This window comes from Sarcophilus harrisii, chromosome 3, assembly GCF_902635505.1.
Source record: "Sarcophilus harrisii chromosome 3, mSarHar1.11, whole genome shotgun sequence".
Classification (NCBI taxonomy): Eukaryota; Metazoa; Chordata; class Mammalia; order Dasyuromorphia; family Dasyuridae; genus Sarcophilus; species Sarcophilus harrisii.
In genome coordinates, this window is record NC_045428.1 from 593,289,751 (window position 1) to 593,309,479 (window position 19,729).

The following is a 19,729-nucleotide window of genomic DNA, read 5'->3' on the forward strand; positions in this document are numbered from 1 at the left end:
CTGCTCCAACGCCGCCCTCCCAGGGCTGCCCTTGCTGTCACCTGGGGGGGGAAGGTGACCTTTCTACGGGTCAGAAACTTAGCGGGCAGCGGCTCGCCGGAGGGCCTGGGGCCGCTTTGTAAAGTGGGGCGGCCTGGGATGGATCATTCTGAGCCGCTTCCCTCTCTAGGGATGGCGGCTTCGTGTTTTTGTTTTTTGACTTTTGCTGAGGCAGTTGGGGTTAAGTGACTTGCCCAGGGTCACTGACAGCCAGGAAGTGGCAGATTTGAACTCAGGTCTTCCCGACTCTAGGGCTGGTGCTCCTGCTGCCCCGGGCGCTTCCTTCTGACATTTCACATGGAGGCACAGGGAACGGGGGCAACCCCCCCCCCCCCCCCCCCCCCGGGGGGAGGGGGGGGGGGGGCCCCCCCCCCCCCCCCCCCAGGCCACAGGGAACAGGGGCGAGGTACAAGGTCTAGTCCCAGCCCCTGGGGAGGATGGGAAAGGATACAGAGGCATCTTTCGGAGTAACTGAATCTTTTATTAAAGCCAGTGCATTATTCATAAAAGGACGGTCCTTTGGCCTTTCTCTAGGCCCTCATGGCGGCCCCTGGAAGTTTCCGAGGGTGGCGATGAGCTCCGATTGGTTACTGTGGGGGCAGGCAGCCCATGCTAAGATGAGGGGCCCGGCCGAGTCAGCCCTGGCTCCCTCAGGAACCTCCATTTCCCTCCCGCCTGTCTGACCCCAGGGAGGAGCCCCCTCGCCTAAAGTGGGGGGACCCTGCTCCTGCCGCAGTAACTAGTGATTAAATGGGAAAAAGGCGTTCCTTTCCCCTCCAAAGGCAGGATTTGAACCCAGGCCATTGGAGCTGGGTGCTCCCTGCCAAGCTGCCTGTGGGGGCATCTGTAGCCATCCCCGGGGTGACTCCCAGAGCCCGTCCTAGGTCTAGCTCTCGAGGTCCCAGGGACCCGAGGATGGGGACCCTTTAACCTGCAGATGGGGAAACAGAGGGGGGAAGGGGGGGCGCCCTTGACGCTTCCCAAGGATGGCAAAGGCCGGGCGAGGAGGTGGATTGGTTTTATCTCCAAGGCTTGGGCCCTGGCTGAGGGCTCCTCGAGGTGGGTATAAATACAATAAATATGGGTGGAAGGGGAGGGGTGAGGAAGGTGGCGCCCACGGCCCCGCCACGCTCCTGAGGCTCCCACGCGGCCCGGCCGCTAGTGCTGGTCCAGAGGGAAGCCCAGGTCCTGGGTGCTGGTGCTCAGCGGCCGCATCCGGCTCAGCTGCCGGCCCAGCACCTGGGGAGCAAGGGGGGGTGGCAAGGGGGCCTGGGTAACGCTGCCTCCCAAGCCCCGCACCCACCCAAGGCATCCTCTCGGCGCCAGAGAGAGACAGAGGCCCGGAGGACCCTTAGCGGCCGCCTGGTCCAAGCTCCTCACAGGGACAGATGGGGAAACTGAGGTCCCAGAAACTCACCTGGCCCCCAGCTCCCCCTTCCAGTCTGACCCGCCCCTGCCCCCCCGGCCCCCCCCCCCCCAGGGCCTTGTTCGATCTGGACCTTCTGTCTGCGCCCCCCCTTCTCCCTGGAGACCCTTCCCCCAAAACAACTTCCCCCCTCACCTGGTTCCTGCTGGTTCTGGGCTCCTCAGTATTGAGGACACTGAGGGACATTGCCCGCTTCATCCTGCAGGGGGAGGCCACAACCGGGGAGAGTGAGGGGGTGGGGGCAGCCATGGGTCTGTGTCCCCTCCCCCACTCCTCCCCTCCCCCCCTCTGTCTCTCAGGCTTTGTCTCTCTCTGTGTCTCTGTCTCTCTCCTATCCCTCCATCACTCCTACACCACCAAGGCTCCCCAAGGGCGAGGCGATTCCTGCTGCTCCGGAGACCCCAGTGGTCCTGGGGGCCGAGCTCAGAGCAGGGGAGGGGCTGCGCCGGGGGCCCTGGGCGTGGCTGCCCCTCTGCTCCTGTGCTGCGGCCACATGCTTGTCGGCCCTGGGACAAAGGGCCTTTCTGCCTTCCTCCCCAACGTTCTGCACACAGAAGGCACTTAATAAATGCCTTCTGATCGACAAGAGGGGAGCCAAGTACTTGAGAAGGTCTGGCCATTACCGAACCGGGGCTACTATTTCCAACCTCCTCCCTGCCTCAGCGCCCCTCGTTCCCCAGCGCTGAGCTCCCGTGACTTCCCCTCCCCCCACCAGGGTAAACAGAGCCCCTTAATCCTCTCAGGCCTGGGCTCGCAGCCGCCGGGGCCAGGCCTGGCACCCCTCCTCCTCTCCCGACTTGGGGACAAAGGGGGGAGCACTCCCCTCCAGGGATCATCCGTGCTCCCTCAGGCTCCTCCCTGCTCCCAGCATCTTTTTCCGAGTCTGAGCTTCAGAGGCCCAAAGGAGCCGGCCCGGAGATTGTTGCAGATCTACCCCTGCTATGTGGGCTGGGGGGGGGGGGGCTGTTCCCCCCTCCCCCTCATGGTTTTCCCTTTTCAGATTTTTCTCTCCCAACGTGACTCATAGAGAAATGTGCATTTCTAAAAGTTAATGCACATCATGGGCAGAGAAAAGTTAACAATCCTGGAGGGTCCCAGGTCCGAGCTCAAACTTGGTCTAAAAACATCAAGAATGAGATGAAAATGTAGCCAAAATCAGCTGCTCTGGGATAGAATTAAAACCTAAGACGGGAAAGCTCGGGCCCTGGGCTCAACTCTGCCCGGACGCGCTGGTCACGGGACTCAGAAAGTCGCCTCATCTCTCTCGGGCCCACCCAGAGCCGGACAAGGAGGCCCTCGGGCCCAGCCAAGGCCGGGGTACCTCTCTCCCGGGGCCAGCTGGGAAATCTCCGGGCTGGGGTCTCCCGGGGCAGCCAAGTGGCCACACCCAGGGGCAGGGGCAGGGCTCCTCTCACATGTGACCCACTTCGTCGCCCCCCCCCCCCCAACCCCCTGACTATGAACACTAGGTCCAAAGGGTCCCTGGAAGGAAGCTCAGCAGTATAGGGACAAACCAGCGCCTGGGAGGTGGGGGGTTCTTAAAGAAGACAAGCCCGACCAGGAGGAGGGAAGAGTTACAGGGTGTGGTGGGTGGGGGAGGAGTGCTCCACGTGGAGGAGGAGTGCTCTGGGAGGAGCCTGAACTCATCTGTGTAGGGAATCCAAAGGTCTGAGACCCAGGCCTGGGAGAAGGGCTTCTGGAGCTTCTAGGAAGTCAGGAGGGGAGGTCTGAGGCCCAGCAGGGAAGGGGGACCGGGCCAAGAAGGTAGAGGCCTCCAACGCCAGGCTGGGCAGCCCGGGGACTCACCCGGAGGATCCGTCGCCCCGCAGGCGGGACACCAGCTTCTCACTCCCGCGGCGGATTGACTCCCGGAGCTTGGAAAAGGAGGTGCTGCGGCGCAGGACCTAAAGGCGAGGCGGGCAGTGACCCCCCCCAGCCCGAGCCCCGCACCCCACAGACCTCGGAGCTCAAATGGACCGCCCGTCCCTGGCATTTATACAGAGGGGGAAACTGAGGCTCGGGGTCAGGTTTTGAACCCAGGTCCTCTGGGGTGTGTCAGCGCTGTACCTGGATGCAGCCCCTGGGGCTCTTCTTACCTGAGGCTCCTTGTCCCCAGAGGCTCCAATGCTGGGATTCACTGGAGAGAGGAAAGAAGAGGCTCAGAAGGGAACTGGAGGCCCAGAAGCTGGGTTGGGGGGCTGGGGAGGGGGGAGGCTCACCCAGGGGGGCCGGGAGGTCCTGCCCGCTGAGAATCTCCTTGTAGAGCTCTTCTGCCTGTTGGTACTTGTTCTGTTTCAGGTAAGCTGAGGCCTGCGGGGGGGAGAGGAGCCAGGAGATATGGGTCCTGCAGGGCTCAGCCCCAAGAGCTGCCTCTGCCTGGGTGGCCTGGGGCCCAGGAGTCAGGGAGTCGCAGGGGAGAGGGCCCGGGCTGGCTGTTCTCAAGCAGAGGATGTCAGGGCTAAGAGGCTCCTTAGAAAAGGGGATGGCAGAACTGGGAAGGCCCTTGGGACAGAACAACCCGGGCCGGGGGCCCTTGGACTAGGGGCTCTTAGAACAGAACAACCCGGGCCGGGGGGCCCTTGGACCAGAACAACCCGGGCTGGGGGCCTTTGGACCAGGGGGGCTTCTCGGGCCAGGCCCTCACCAGGTTGTTCTTGGTCTTGGCCACGTTAGGGTCGTCGGGGCCGCCCAGGGCCTCGTAGATGGCCAGCGCCCGCCCGTAGTGCTTCTCCACCTCCTCAAACTTGCCCTGGTTCTGGCACAGCAGGGCCAGGTTGTTCAGCTGCTTTGCCACGTCCGGGTGGTCGGCGCCCAAGACCTGGGAAGGGATCAGGGATCAGGGATCAGTGTGACGAGCTGGGGTTACCCCAGGGTTTATGGGGGGCTCCCCAGGGATTAGGGAGCTTCATGTGGGAGCAGAGCAGGGGGACTGTGGGACCCCAACAGCAAGGCCCCGAGGGGGGTCAGAGGGCCTGAAGGGGGGCCCTGAGAGTTGGAAGTCATAAGTCAGGATAAAAGTTTCCAGCAGGGGCAGGGGCAGAACAAGGAGTCCAGGGGGGTAGCAGCTGGGGGGGCCCAGGATCCCAGGCTCTGAAGCAGGGCTTGCAGGTCACGGGGGGCCCCGTCAGCCCAGGGGGAAGGAGATCTGAGCAGGAAGTCCCTGGGGCCCCTCTTGGGAGTTTCAGAACATGGTTCCCGGGATCCATCGGAGGGAAGGGCCCCGGGGATGGAGGAGGATTCCCGGTGCTTCCCGGGCCAGGCTGGCCACAGACCCACCTTCTCGCGGATCTCCAGGGCCCTCTGACAAAGGGGCTCCGCCTCTCGGTAGCGACCCCGTTTCCCGTACAGCACGGCAAGGTTGTTCAGGGTGGCTGCCACCTGTCGGGGGGAGGGGAGGGAAGGCGTCAGCCGGGAGGAGCCAAGCCCCTAACTTTACATCTGGGGAAACCGAGGCCCAAAGAGAGAAAAGCAGGCGGCCAGGCCCAGAGACTCGGGGTCTGAGGGAACAGGGTGGGGCGGAGCCCCATTGGTCGGGGAGTCAGAGGGCTTGGGCTCCAATGTCGGCCATGTTTATGCTCGTTAGCCAGGGGACTAAGATCTGTCTTCTCTGGGCCAAGGTTTCCTCATCTGTAAAGTGAAGAAGGGATCTCCAGGGCCCTCCAGCGGCCTCAGCCTCCTACTCTCCGCAGCCGGGGGGGGGGGGGCGGGGTCAGGGGTCCTAGCCCAGCCCAGCCCCTACTCACTGCCGGGTGCTCGGGCCCCAGGGTCTGTTCGCGGATCTGCAGGGCATCCTGAAGAAGTTCTGTGGCCTCTTTGTACTTGTTCTGGTCCCTGGGAGGTCGTGGGGGAAGGACAGGGGGCAGGGAAGAGCCTCAGTGGAGATAACTGGGGAGGGGGCAGGTGTCTCAGGGGTCAGGGGACCAGAGGGGCTGGGACCGAGGGCTCCGGCGTCACAGTGGGGCATGAGGATGTCTGGGGAGGAGGATGTTGGGGGAGGAGGATGTTCGGGGGTGGGGATGACGATGTTGGGGGAAGACGATGTTTGGAGGGGGTGTGGAGGCCCCGGGGGGGGGGGCTGAGATGAGGATGCAGGGTGAGACAGGAGGGGGGCACCTGGGGGAGGGGCCCTCACCGGTACACCAGGGCCAGGATGTTCAGCATGGTGGCCACGTCGGGGTGGCAGTGGCCCGAGGTGTGCTCCAGGTCCTCCAAGGCCTGGCGGCACAGGGGGACGGCCACCTCGTAACGGCCCTGCCCCGCGTACTGGATGACCAGGTTGTGCAGCGTCCTCAGGCGGGCCGGGATCTCGTAGCCCCCTTGCTGCGCGGCCGCCGCGCCAAATGCCTCGGGACCTGGTGGGGGACCCGCCACCTCAGTCCCCGACCTCCCACTTCAGGCCTGGCTGCCCCCACCCCGACGTTACCGTGTCACTGAGCGGACAAGGGGTGGGTTATGTGGCCAGATGCCCCCAGGACCCCTCTCTTCCCCCAGGAAACCCCGTTTCCTTCCCCAAGCTCCCGGCCCCGCTCCTTGGGCCAGCTCCGAGCCGCCCCCCCTCCAATTCCCCACTGACTTTTCTTGTCCTCACTGGGGAACAGAGAAGAAAGGCTGTCTCGGCGTCCTTCTGTCTTCTCCTGGCAGGGACAGAGAATGGGGGGACACGTGTGACCCTGAATGACCTTGCCGGGACATCTCCTCTAGGGGGTGGGGGGGTGCCATAAAGGCCCTGAGCGTGTGATTCCCGTATCATGGATTTGGAGCCAGAAGTAACTGGGGCCGAGGAGAGGGAGGCCCTGTCCAGCACACGAAGCGCCTGCACAGGGCCTGCATCCAGGCCCTCCTGACTTGGCCCTAGTGTTCTACCCATTAGGCCACATGGCCTCCACGTGAAGGGGAGGGTGGGAAAGTGCATAGGATAGTCTGAGGACAAAGGTTGAAGGAGGGGGCTAGGAATCAGGGGAACCGGGAACAGGAGGAACCATCCCCCCCAACAGCGAAGAGGTCGCTGTCCCCTGGAGATGTCACCCCCAATTTCCCCTCCTCCCCCCAAACCCGCGCCCCCGAGGAAGCAAAGTGGAGGTGACGGGGGCAGGAGGGGGATGTCAGGCTGGGGGAGCCTCGGGGGGAGAACCGCCCCAGCCCCTGCCCCAGTTATGGGTCTGCCCGGGGTGGGGGGCAGCCAGAAGTGTCCCCGACGTCTGAGGCCGGGGCTGAGGGGCCGGAGACGAGCAGGAGCATCGGGAGACGGCCGGAGCCCGGCAGCCCCCGGAGGCCGCCCTGTGAGCACACAGAGGGGGGCTCCGGACCAAGCCGGAACCCGGCCGTTACCTTGGCGTCATTGTGCCCCTCCTCCTCCTCCAGCGTGTCGTAGCGCCGCAGCTGGCCCAGGAACTCCAGGTGGCTCTTCTCCTCCTCCAGCTGGGCCACGGCCTCCTCGCTGGCCCTCAGCCGCCGCCGCGTCTCCTCCAGCTCCTCCTGGAGCCACGAGTTCTCCTGGGCCAGGCGCCGGGCTTGGGCTCGCAGCCGCTGCTTCTCCGCTTCCAGAGCCCCCACATGCGTGGACAGCGCAAGCAGGACCTGGGGGGGGGGTACAGGGCGGCCTGGGGCTGACACGGGCCGGGAGCGGGCACTCACGCGGCCTCACAGGCGCAGTTTCCCTCTGTCTCTGTCCGTCTCTGTCCCTGTCTCTGCCTGTCTCAGCAGCTCATTGTTACAAAAGGCCTCCATGCCCACGGCCCCACACCTGCCCTTCCCGGGCTCTATGACCTCACACCCTCAGTGTCTCACCCTCTGATGAAACTCCCACTGCCCCGTCCCTCACAGGGTCCCCCTCCCCCCGTGGCCCCCTAGTTCTCACTTTCCCTGGTCCCACATCTGGGGATTCTGTGGTTCCCGGAATATCTTTGTCCCTCTGACCCACAGGCAGCCCCTGGCCCTGGGACCCTTTGCACCTGCCCAAGCCCCTTAGCGACCCCTAGACTCACTCCCCCAACACCTGCACAGCCTTTCCAAGGGCCCCCACGCTCGTTCCACACCCCGGCCTCGTCAGACCCTTCGAAGCATCTGCCATGGTCCGCGAAGACCCCGCGCCTCCCAGAGGTCTCTGCACCCACCCAGGGCCTCCCTGTCCCCGCTTCAGTCCCAGTGACCGCCACGACCCAGAACCAGGTCTCAGAAGCTCCCATTACCCTCCAATGAGCTTCCCAGCCCACAGTGACACCGTGACCCTCTGATCGCTTTCTACCTGCCAGGGAAACTCCCTACCTGGGCCTCTCCCAGTCCCAGCTCAATGGCCTCCAGGGACTGGCTGAGAGCCTGGTGTTTCTCCTTCAGCAGATCCAGGCCCGGGAACGTCTCTCCCCCCGAGCCGGCCCCAGCCTCCGTCAGGGCGTCCTGCAGTCGTCCCGCCAGGCCTCGGTGCTCGGCCCTCAAGGCCTCCAGACCTTGCACCACTTGCCGGGTCTGGCTCACTAGCTCCTCTGGGCTCATCCTCGGCCCCAGGGGATCGATGGGTAGTGACATGGCTAATCCTGCAGGGTGAGGGAGGGAGGGAGGCCGCTGGGATCCCGGGCCTCCCCTCATCCTTCATGGAGAGAGGGGGATTGGGGGGACAGCAGGGCAGTTAGCCAGCAGCTGCTGGAGCGCGCCCTCCTCTGCTTCTGCCTCTGCCTCTGCCTCTGTCCCCCTCTCTCCCTCCCTTCTTCTCTTCTTCCTTTTCTTTGCTTATCATTCTCTTTGTCTGGCTCTGTCTCCCTCTCCTCTCTTCTTTCCTCTCTGTGTATCTCGTCTCTCCCCAAATTTCTCTCTCCCCCTCCCTCCTTTTTTCTCTCCTCTCTCCTTCTCTCTTCTTCCTTCTGTCTGTCTGTCACTCTCTGTCTCTTTCTCTCCATCTCTCTTCCCCTCCTTCTCTCCCTTTTCTCCATCTGTTTTTCACTCTTTCTCTGTCTTCTGCCTCTGTCTCCCCTCTTCTTATTTCTCCTCCTCTCTCTGTCTCATCTCTCTTCTTTCTTTTTCCTTTGTCTCTCTTTTGTCTCTGTCTTTCTCTGTCTCTCCTCGTCTCTGAAGCTGATAACTTTTCAATTTGACCTAATGCCGGGGTGGGGGGGGGGGGACTCCTGAGCAATTTTGTGGCCGGGCCCCTTGGGCCGTCAAGTCAGAGTGGGGAAGCCCAGGGACCCCCCTCTTTCAAATGCATAGAATTTAAAAATAGAAAGACAAACTAATACTTATATGGAACATAATTACAAGGTCATTAGATTGAAATAGTTCTCAAGATAATGTTTAAAAGCCAAGTTCATGGATCCCAGATCAGCATCAGTGATCATTTCAACTACTCAAAAGATGGAGCACCCAAGGTAGCCTATTCAAGTTCTGATTCTCACCAGTAGTAAGAAATTGCCAGCATGTTACCCGAAATAAAATAAGAGAAGGGATGGGGAAAGGTAAAAAGCATTTATGGAGCACCTACTGTGTGCCAGGCAGTAAGAAATTGCCAGCATAGTACTTGAAATAAAATAGAGGAGGGAGAAAAGTAAAAGCATTCATGGAGCACCTACTATGTGCCAGGCAGTAAGAAATTGCCAGCATGTTACCTGAAATAAAATAGAGGAGGGAGAAAAGTAAAAGCATTCATGGAGCACCTACTATGTACCAGGCAGTAAGAAGTTTAGCTCCAATAATTAACTTGTTCTCTTGACCAGTTGACCTCTGGGGTGGAAAGGATGGGAACCTTAGGGGGAAGTGACCCTTCTCTTTTAAAAGGTTTGTTGAGAGGGGAGGAGAAGCATTTGGGGAACAGCATGCCGTGCCCCCCCGGACCTGGGAAGATTGGATTCCAGAGGCTTCAGGGAAAGGGGAGGCCCCTGGGAACTGAGGCTCTCCAGGGAGGCCGAGCGGGAGAGCAGGATGAGATTCCAGATGTATGAAGGAGAAAATTCTGGAGGAAAAATGGGACAGACGGACAAGATGAGCTCCCCGCCGCACCGCTTCTATGTGGACGATGAGACATGGACAGAAGAGGGAACCGAGGGAAAATGGCAGGATGCCCACCGAGGCTCAGCCAACAGGGGAAACTTGGGTCGGTTTAGCCACTTAGATCAAAGAGAGAGAGCCTGGGGCAGTGGGATGCTGATAACACACAAGCCTCAGAACTTACTCTGCTTCTTTTCTCTACCAGAAAAACAGCCTCTGGACTGGGAAGGACAGAGGTTAAATGAGGAGATAGGGAGAAAATACCTCCTTGCCTCCCCATGAATTAGTCACCTGATCAAGATTAACTACACTCTCCAGTGGCCCAAAAGCCAACAGATGTGATCCTAAGCCTTTAGCAGTTCTCTGAAAGATGGCGGAGAATAAGAGGGGATCTGCAGGGCTGGAGGAGGCAAATGACCTCATTTTCCAAAAAGGGAAGAGAATGGCAAATGCGCACTATAGGCCAGTGGACTGGACTTCCGCTCCTGGGGAAATTCTAGGACAAGTTATTAAAGAAATGTTAAGGGCAGCTATAGGTGGGGCAGTGGATAGAGCACCAGCTCTGAAGTCAGGAGGACCTGAGTTCTAATCTGGTCTCACTTAACACTTCCTAGCGGTGTGACTCTGGGCAAGTCATTTAACCCCAATTACCTCAGCAAAAAAAAATAAGGAATGGTGCTGGGTAGCAAAAGTTCGAATCCAGCCTCAGATACTTAACTGGCTTTGTGACAAATCATCGAACTTGCCTGCCTCAACTTCTGCATCTGTAAAATGGATCCAAGTGTAGTCTATGTTACCCTCTCCTATTCAAGAGACTCCCAATCACCTCCATGATAAATACCTCCTAGAATTATTGTGAAGATCAAATGAGGTCACATGGAAAGCATTTTATAATGCTTTACCATTACATATAATGCTATTATATATAAATATATATACTATATAAAGTTATATATATGTATATAATGCTTTACCACCACCATCACCCACCACCACATCATCTAGGAAAGAAAATGACCAATGAGATAGCCAGGATCCAAAAATAAGTAAATAAAAAATCTTGACAGGCTACAGCACTGATTGTTCTGAATGTAAAATAAGGAAGTATGGTAGAGATAATCCACTTGGGTATTAAAAAAAATCAGCCTCACAAATACAGGCTGTAGGGTCCCTAGTTAGACAACAGTCACTCTGGGGGAAAATTTGGGGTCTTTTGAGGTGGTCTCATTCAGTTTGGAGCAATTGTGTAACGGAGCAGCCAAGAAAAGGATTTCAGGATGCATTTAGACAGGAGGCGTGGCTTCCAGGCCCTTGCTGGACAAGTCTTAGAACATTGGGTTCAGTATTGGACACCACAAAGGAGAATGTCCAGAGGAGGGCAACCAGCAGGGAAGGGTTCCAGGTGGTCCATGACATATAGGGATCAGTTGAAGAAATTGGGAGTTTTTAGCCCTGGGGAAGAGAAGATGGGAGGATGTGCTGATTGCCTTGAAGCATCTGAAGGTCTGGCTTTTAAAGGAGGGGTTCGATCTGTTCTTTTTGGCCCCAGCAGAAAAATCTTGGAGGAAAGAGGACTGTGAAAGACTAATTTTAAGCTGGAGGTCAGGGGGGGAAACTCAACTTGTTCATAATTACAGCTATTCAGAATTGGAATGCCTTCTTCCTCCTCTTCCTCTGAGATGTTCAAGCAGAGGCTAGTAGGGATTTTATCTCACTGTGGAGCTGGATGATTATATGGCCTTTGCCCCATCGAGCTCTGACATCCTGGTATACTCTGGTCCTGTCAAAGAGTGTGAGGGCCATCCTTTCTTTGCTGGTGCCAGTTCTTACTCCATCTCTGGTGGGGGCTCGTCAGAGTCAGCGCTGTTGCGTCCTACCCTCAGAGGAGGAACTTCCAGGCAAAGGCTGCCTCCCTTTCTCCCACTGTCTTCCCTTACAATGGAGAGGATGGGTTGAGTGACAACACTGGGAGACCAAAAAAATTGGACAATCGCCATTGTTTATACCACTTCCTCATGAAGCTTCAGATACCGAGACCCAGAATCTCCGAGCTCTGACTTCATCTCCAATCCAGGAGCCATTATATGCCCGGCACCGGGCTAGGCACTGGGGATGCGAAGAAATGCAGAACAACTTCCCTTGACAAACTACTTGACAGGTCTTTGTTCTCAGATCTCCAAGGCTAGGGAACTCACTACCTAGTCAACTTATACTCTCGCTGTGACGTTTATCCTTACAAAAATCTCTTATGGCTTCTTTTCTATGACCTCTCAACCCTGTCTCCATAATGATAGGAAACAATAAATGGCAGGGATGGGCCGTCCCTGGTCAGAATGATCGTCTGTTATTGTCTGTCACCCGGACCATCTCTCCTCGGGGAGGACTCGGTGATAGGAAACAAGACATGTGAACATCAAAGATGAAGAAAGAAAATACAGGCTCAAATTCAGGTCCTGACCACTATGGACCAAAGGTCAGACGAGGGCTGCAAATACTTCCCGAGACAACTCTGGGTCAACAGTCACTTATTACTCTCAACTTCCATTTCCCCCTCTCGACAGTGGAATGCTTAGAAAATGCGTCTCCCAAGGTTGGGAGGGTTTGATGAGATAGACCACATAAAGTACTTAAATCACTAGATAAATGGTGGTCTTTGCTAATAAGGAATAAAAAGATCATAAACTTCAGAGTTGGAAGTATAAAGCCTTGATTCCAGGAGGAGAAAAAGAAGCTGGGAGAGGGAAGCGACACGGCCAATGTAACACACCGAGACAGTAAGAATGGACCATTTTGTTTCTGTCACCAGGGCTTAACCCCAGTGTCCTTGTATACAGCAGGTGCTTAGTTTTTCCTTTTTTTCTCTTCCCAGGGTTCTCAGTCAATGCTTAGTGAATGGAAATTAGTCCCCATGAGCTCTGCTTTGTTGCTATTGGAGAGAGGTTGCTTGGGTGTGTGTATGTTGGGGTGGAGTGGGGGTGAAGCTGCTTCCCCATGACCTCATCCCCGCCGCCTCCTTGTGCTGGGAACCAGTCTGACGAGGGCAGTGGGGGGGAAGAGCTGGCAGAGGGATCTGTGATACCCGGTGGGAGTATGAGAAACTTGAAGACTACTCAGTTCGTCACTTAGGGGTCCTCCCCACGGTCTAGCAGAAGGCGGACGAGATGGTCCCCCCCCCACGGAGACAGCTGTCGTTGTGTCCCTTCCCCAGCCAGCACATGAGTAGACACCACCCAGCTTCTCAGACAGGCCAGGCTGGATGGTTCTGGGCATGTGGAGACAGATACGTGGATGTCCACAGCAGGCGTGGCCCCCGCGTGTTGGATGGGTACACGGCTGGGGCTTCGGGTGGCCGGCCATCTCCCAAGGGGGATCCCTGCTGGGCACCGTAGCGGCCACGTTGCGTGGTTTCCAGGCTCAGTCCCATCTAACTCGCCGAAGGCTTTGGGCAGGGCCCTCCTTTATGGGCCTCGCTTTCCTGATCTGTGAAATCGGCTGGTTTCAGGATTCCCTTGTCTAGAGCACATTCTGCCAGCTTTGGGAAGGGCCAGAGAACTAGGGTGGCATTGCTAAGAGAGGCCTTAAAACAGAGTATGGCAGAGCTGGGAGGGCCTTAGAAAAGAGGTGCAGAACTCGGGGGGTCCTTAGGATACGGGGCAGGAAGAAGAGACCTTCTCGGTGTCCTTAGCTGTGGGAGGTGGGCTTGGACCCCGGGCAGTCGCCAGGTGGGAGTCCAGTGGGCCTGAGTTTTGCGCTCAGAGGCCGCAGTCTGTTTCCTCGGGACACTTCAGCTCCCCGGGCGCAAGCCGCCTCCCTTCTTCCCTCGCCCCCCCAGAGCTCCCCCGGCCACCCGCACCCCCTCCCCTTGCACATGGCTCCGAGCGGCCCCCCAGCAGCTACTGAGAGCCCTGGCTCCTGGACCCATCCCGACACTCCCCGGGGCAGGGTTAGGACTTCGGGACCGGCCGAGGCTTTCGGTCCTAGCCCCGAGTTTTTTTTTTTTAAACAGTGAAGGAAAAGTGGCGGAGAGAGCGCTAGAGACTCAGGAGCCCCTCGGTCATCGGGCCGGGCCGGGCCGGGCCGGGCCGCCCCGGGTCAGAACCACGTTATTGTCTGGCGCCCAGCGCGTCCCTCCTCCGGCCGGACTCCCGGTCACGGCTGCACCCAGAGCCGGAGGCTCGCGGCCGCACTCCGCGCCCCCCGGCCCCCCAACTCGCACCCCCCCCCTCCTCCCCCACCTGCAAGCAGAGGCCCCGCCCCGCCCCGCCCCGGCTTCTGTTTACCTGCGCGGAGGGGAGGGACTGGGAGTGCGCGGGGGAGCCCTGCGGAGGCCGGGGCCGGGGCTAGCGGAGCCGGGGACCCCCTCGTGGGAAAGGCGGCGGGGCTGGGGCTGAGCGGAGAGCGGCAGGGATGGAGGAGGGGGCCCGCGGAGGCGGTGGAGGCAGAGAACGAGGGGGACAGAGGGGAGGGGAGGGCAGGCAACGAGTGGGGGGGAGGCTGGAAGGAAATAGGGGCGAGGGGGCCATACAAGGAGGGAGGGCGACGGAGGGGTGGGAAGGGGGAGAGAGGGCAGGAAAGGGGGGCGATGAAGGGAGGCCACAGGCTGGAGGGGCCCGGAGGGAGGCCCAGAGGGACTGGGGGGGCCCGCGCCTCTACCTGTCTGCAGTCCGCTCCCCCCCGGGCTCCCGCTCCCGCTCCAGTCCGTGCTGTCGCTGTCGCTGTCGCTGTTGCTGTCGCTCGGGCTCGGGCTCGCTCTGCAGCCGCCGCCGCCGCCGCCTCCCCAGGCTTCCCGAGGGAGCCTCAAGGAGGGACCGGAGGCGGCTCCAGGCGGAGGCGGAGCCGAAGCCAGGATTAGGGTGGGGAGGGACGTCCTGCCCCCTGCAGGTGAGGTTCAACTCTTGGTGCTCGTGGGGGCGGGGGACCTCAAGTAGGGGCAGCCGTGACGTCAGGGGCGTCACAGTTGCGAGGGTGCGGGAAGCCTGGGGGTCTGAGGGGTCCCGGGCCAGTCCGAGGGGGCAGGCCTGACGGCAGCTCAGTCCCCTGCTGGACAGTTCCCGTTGTGAAAATGGAAAAAAGCCTTTCCCCACGTCCTTGGGGTCCGGTCCCAGGCTTCTCCGCCGCGAGGGCTGTCCCCTCTTGCTTGGCGGGATTTTCAAGCCGAAGCTGCAGGACCCCTCTTAAGGATTTCATGCAAGGGTTCCTTTGGGTGGAGCCGCTCTGGATGCTCCCCGAAGTCTCCTCCACCTCTCCACTTCTGCCATTCTGCGAACTCCACCCGCGTGGGACCCAGCAAAGCAAAGCTAATCTGTCGGACCTGGGGCGGCCTTTCAGACGCCTGGGACAAGCTAGCGTGCGACCCCCTGAGTCTCCTCTTCCCCGGTTCCTTCCCTGCCTCCTCTGCCGCAAGACCCCGTACCCGTCTTGCTTCTCCGCGCTGGATGCCGGGTCGGACTCCCCGACCCCGTTCGGAGTTCTCTTGACAAAGATACTGCAAGTCGTCTGCCATTTCTTTCTTCAGCTCATCTGACAGACCGGCAAACTGAGGGTTAAGTGACTTGCCGAGAATCACACAGCTAGAAAGTGTCTGAGTCTGGATTTGAACTCACGAAGATGTCTTCCTGATTCCAAGACTGGCACTCTACCCAACCGTGCCAGCGAGCTACCCCCTTCCTCTGGATACTCTCCCTGTTATCAAAACCCTTCCTAAAATGCGGTGCCCAGAAAGGAACACAATATTCCGCATGTGGATCTGACCAGGGCCTGACTGTAGTCCCTTCTCCTGTATACTTTTTTGGGGGAAAATTTGACCTTTTAAAAATCTCCTTGGTGAAGGGACTTCTTAGTCCTGGAATTATTTCCCTGCCAGTAAATGTAAATTAACAACACCAAACATAACAATCAATGACCACGGGAATCTATTGTTTGATAAACCCAAAGACTCCAGCTTCTGGCATAAGAACTCACTATTTGACAAAAATTGCTGGGAACACTGGAAAATTGTATTTCTCAAACTGTAAAGACCTCTATCTCACATCTCATGCCAAAATAAGGTCAAAATGGGTATGTAATTTAGGGATAAAGAGTATAAGCAAATTAGGAGACCAAGGGATAATTAGCCTATCAGATCTTTGGAGAAAGGAGGAATTCATGACCAAAGAAGAAGTAGAGAACTAGAGAACATTATGAAAGGCAAAATGGACAACTTTGATTACATTAAATTAAAAAAAAAAATTGCACAAACAAAACCAAACAAAGATTAAAAGGGAAGCACAAAGCTGGGGAAAAAATCTTCACAGTATTTCCGATAAAGGTCTCATTTCTAAAATATATAAAGAACTGTGTCAATTTTTTAAGAATACAAATCATTCTCCGATTGATAAATGGTCAAAGGATATGAACAATTTTCAGATGATGAAATTTAAGTCATCTATAGTTATATGAAAAAATGTTATAAAATCACTATTGATTAGAGAAATGCAAATTAAAACAACTCTGAGGTACCACCTCACACCTCTCAGATTGGCTTAGATGACAGGAAAAGATAATGATGAATGTTGGAGGGGATGTGGGAAAACTGGAACACTTATACATTGTCGGTGGAGTTGTGAATTGCTCCATCCAACCATTCTGGAGAACAATACTATGCCCAAAGGGCTAGAAAACCCTTTGATCGAACAGTGCTACTACTGGGTCTGTATCCCAAGGGAATCATAAATGAAGGGAAAGGACCCCACATGTGCAAGCATGCACTCTTTGTGCTAGCAAAGAATTGGAAAATGAGTGGTTGCTATCAGCTGGGGAATGGCTGAACAGATAATTTTCAGATGAAGAATTAAAGCCATCTGTAGTTATATGAAAAAACTCTCTAAATCACTGTTGATTAGAGAAATACAAATTAAAACAACTCAACACCTATTAGATTGGCTAAGATAACAGGAAAACTCAAATGAGAAATGTTGGAGGGGATGTGGGAAAACAGAGACACATACATAATTGGTGAAGTTGTGAATTGATCCAACCATTCTGGAGAGCGATTTGGGTTATAAAACTATGGATATTTATTGATCCAGCAGTGCCATTACTAGGTCTGTAGGCCAAATAGATCATAAAAAAGGGGAAAGGACCCCCTTGTACAAAAACGTTTGTAGCAGCTCTTTTTGTGGTGGCGAGGAATTGGAAAATGAGCAGATGCCCATCAGTGGCAGAATGAATGGCTGAAAAAGTTATGGTATGTGAAAGTAATGGAATAATATTGTTTTATAAAAAATAATCAACGGGCTGATTTTAGAAAAGCCCAGAAAGGTTTGTATGAATTTATACTGAGTGAAGCAAGCAGAACCAGGAAAGCATGGAACACAGCAACAAGATTATGTGATGATCAATTATGATGTACTTGGTTTTTCTCAGCAATTCAGTGATCCACAGCAATCCCAATACACCTTGGTTGGAAAATGCTATTCACACCCACAGAGAGACTGAATATGGATCAACACACACTGTTTTCAACTTTTTTCCCTTCTTCCCCCCTGCCCCCCACTTTTCATGATTTTTCCCTTTTGTTCTGATTTTTCTCTCCTAACCGGACTCATATGGAAATATGTAAAAAAAAAAATGAATGTATATGTGTAACACAAAAAACAACAAATAAAGCTTAACTATTTTTAAAAATATAAAGATAAAAAAGTTACATAGCAACTGTTCTCCAGAATTAAAAATTCTGGAGAATAGTCTGGGGCACTAAAAGGATATGTGACTTGCATGGGGTCATATAGTCTGCTTATGTCAGAGGTAAGACTTGAGCCCAGGTCTCAGACTGGGGTTGGCTCCCCAAGAAATGAAGCTTCATCTCTAGCAAGTCCAGGGTACATTATACATATCTTAAAGGAATCTTTTTTTGTTGTTGCTATTTTACAAAGTTTATTCTTAGAAATCTTACAGTCCACAAAGACCCCCAGCTCTTTTTCAGAACTGATATCTAGACACATCTCTCCCATTTTGTACTTGGAAAGTTGATGCTTTAAAACCCAAGTGCTGACCTTTTTGAAAGCCCTATCAAATTTCCTTTCACAATATATTCAGCTCTTAGAACATTAGAGTTATAAATTCTTAATTGAAGTCATCAAACATTTATTTTTAGTGCTAGACATGCTTGGTACTGGGGCTATAAAGATAAAAATAGAAAGTTCCTGCCTTCAAAGAGCTCACATTCTTTTGTTTTTAATTTTACTTGTTCTTTACCCTTTACAAAATAAAGCTTGGCATTTAAAGTTCTTTCACAACACGGTTCCAGGTAACCTTTCAGATATTTCATATTACTCCCCTCCATGCACTAACTGCAATGAATTGGCATTTTTACTCTGCCCTGAATGTATTCTACATCCCACCACTGTGCCTTTGTACAGGTTGAGCCCTTCACCACAAAACATCCCTTCCTTAATTCCCACAACTTAAAATCTTTAAGTTTATTCTAGTCTTAGTTCAGGTACAACTTTCTGCAGGGAGTCTCTCCTTATTTATTTATTTTTAACACACATTACTTTATGAATCATGTTGAGAGAGAAAAATCAGAGCAAAAGGGAAAAAAAAAAAACATGGGAGTGATTAAAAAAAAAAAAACAGAAAAAGAAGTTAACGTAACATGTATTGATTTACATTCAGTTTCCATAGTTCTTTTTCTACCTGCAGATGGCATTTTCTGTCCAAAGTGTACTGGAATTGCTTTGGATCACTGAACCACTGAGAAGACTAGGTCTTTCATAGTTGATCATTGCACAATCTTGCTGTTATTGCATACAGTATATTCCTGGTTCTACTTGTTTTGTTCAGCATCAGTTCATGTAATTCTTTCCAGGCCTTTCTAAAATCAGCTTGATCATCATTTTTTATCGAACAGTTATTACCCTTTGTTAGCCATTTCCAAACTGATGGGCAACCATTCATTTTCCAATTCTTTGATACCACAAAAAGAGCTGCTACAAACATTTTTGCACATGTGGGTCCTTTTCCTTCCTTTATGATTTCCTTGGTGTGGTGTTTTTGTTCTTTAAAACATAATAATATGATGGTTCTCTCTGGGAGAAGGTTTCTTGGGGAGGTTTTCTGGAGGCAGCCTTAGTTTCAGTTGAAAGTAAACAATCACCCAAAATGCAGTCAGCTGGTAAAAATTCAGATCTTTTATTGCTTCCACTAAAATAGCCCGGTTAGTTTTCTTAGAGGCCTATCTTTCTTCTTGGTTCTAAGAGCTCTTGAAGCTTTGTACTTTGCTTCTGCCTCTGCTTTCTTCAGCCTCCAGCCAGCACCAAGGTGGAAGATGCAATGAATCTCTCTTGCCTTGGAGAGAGGGCTTGTGGGCTTCCTCCCAGAGTGTTCTTCTCCGACCCCAGTCAATGTTCCGAAGTAATTCCCTCGAGTGGCTCACTGAAGCTCTATTTATGCTCCTTCTCCGAGAGTGGTATTGTGGGATATCTCCCAGCATGCTCTCTGGCCCTAAGAGCTTCAAGGGAGGTGTGAGTTCAGATATCTCATACTAAACCCTGAAATCTCCCAAATGTGTGAACTCCAATGAGTAAAGGTGTGAACACAAGCATTGTTTCTCAGTTCCACTTAGTACCTTTTTTCTTCTGGCCCATAACAGTTAGTAAAGATTCCAACACTTGGGATACAGACACAGTAATGGCAGTGCTGGGTCAAAAGGTATATACAATTTTATAGCTCTTTGGGCATAGCTCCAGATTGCTCTCCAGAATGGTTGGATCAATTCACAACGTCACCAACTATGTATTTGTGTCCCAGTTTTCCCTCATCCCCTCCAACATTTATCATTATTTTTCCCTCTCATCTTAGCCAATCTGAAAGGTGTGAGATGGTATCCAAAGACCTCACATTCTACTGGGAGATGCAATAACAACAAAAATGAATAACAACAGCAACATTTAAATAGCATCTTATATACATTATCTCATTTGAATCTCACAGCAATCCTGTAAAGTAAGTAGAAACAAGAAAAATTAATCCTTACCTCAGGTTTTCTTTTTCTTTTTACAGATGTAGAAGCTGAGACTTACTCAAGGATAAAAATAACTCTTTGAAAATTGGAATTGGGCAGGGGAAAGCCAGCAAAGATATGAGAGACTGAGAATGGCAAGGCAGATCATAAGGAGTGAAAGAATGGAATGGAATGTGAAACATAAGAAAAATGACAGGTTTGAAGAACAGATCAAGAAGAAGAAACATAAGAATGTTTGGACTGCCTGGGAAGTGTGACTAGGCAAAGAACCTTGACACAAAAATCCAGGG

The 19,729-nt window shown here is 54.2% G+C and overlaps 1 protein-coding gene across 3 annotated transcripts; it reads right to left on the reverse strand.

Moving 5' to 3' along the window:
* Positions 1-505: 505 nt before the first annotated feature.
* Positions 506-14,209, reverse strand: KLC3 (kinesin light chain 3). Of its 3 annotated transcripts, none has more exons than XM_031963203.1 (13): positions 14,090-14,206; positions 7,730-7,995; positions 6,794-7,042; positions 6,039-6,099; positions 5,598-5,817; positions 5,209-5,296; positions 4,742-4,843; positions 4,110-4,283; positions 3,685-3,775; positions 3,562-3,602; positions 3,272-3,369; positions 1,601-1,664; positions 506-629 (listed from the first exon to the last, which is right to left on the reverse strand). In XM_031963203.1, exons 2-13 carry the CDS (start codon positions 7,985-7,987, stop codon positions 627-629), a joined length of 1,449 nt encoding a protein of 482 aa, XP_031819063.1. In that variant the 5' UTR covers positions 7,988-7,995; positions 14,090-14,206; the 3' UTR covers positions 506-626. The 3 variants fall into 3 exon arrangements, with proteins under 3 accessions (XP_031819063.1, XP_031819062.1, XP_031819061.1); XM_031963202.1 differs by lacking the exon at positions 506-629 and adding an exon at positions 1,042-1,278 and having other exon boundaries at positions 6,054-6,099; positions 14,090-14,209; XM_031963201.1 differs by lacking the exon at positions 506-629 and adding an exon at positions 1,042-1,278.
* Between the last annotated feature and the right edge of the window lie 5,520 nt (positions 14,210-19,729).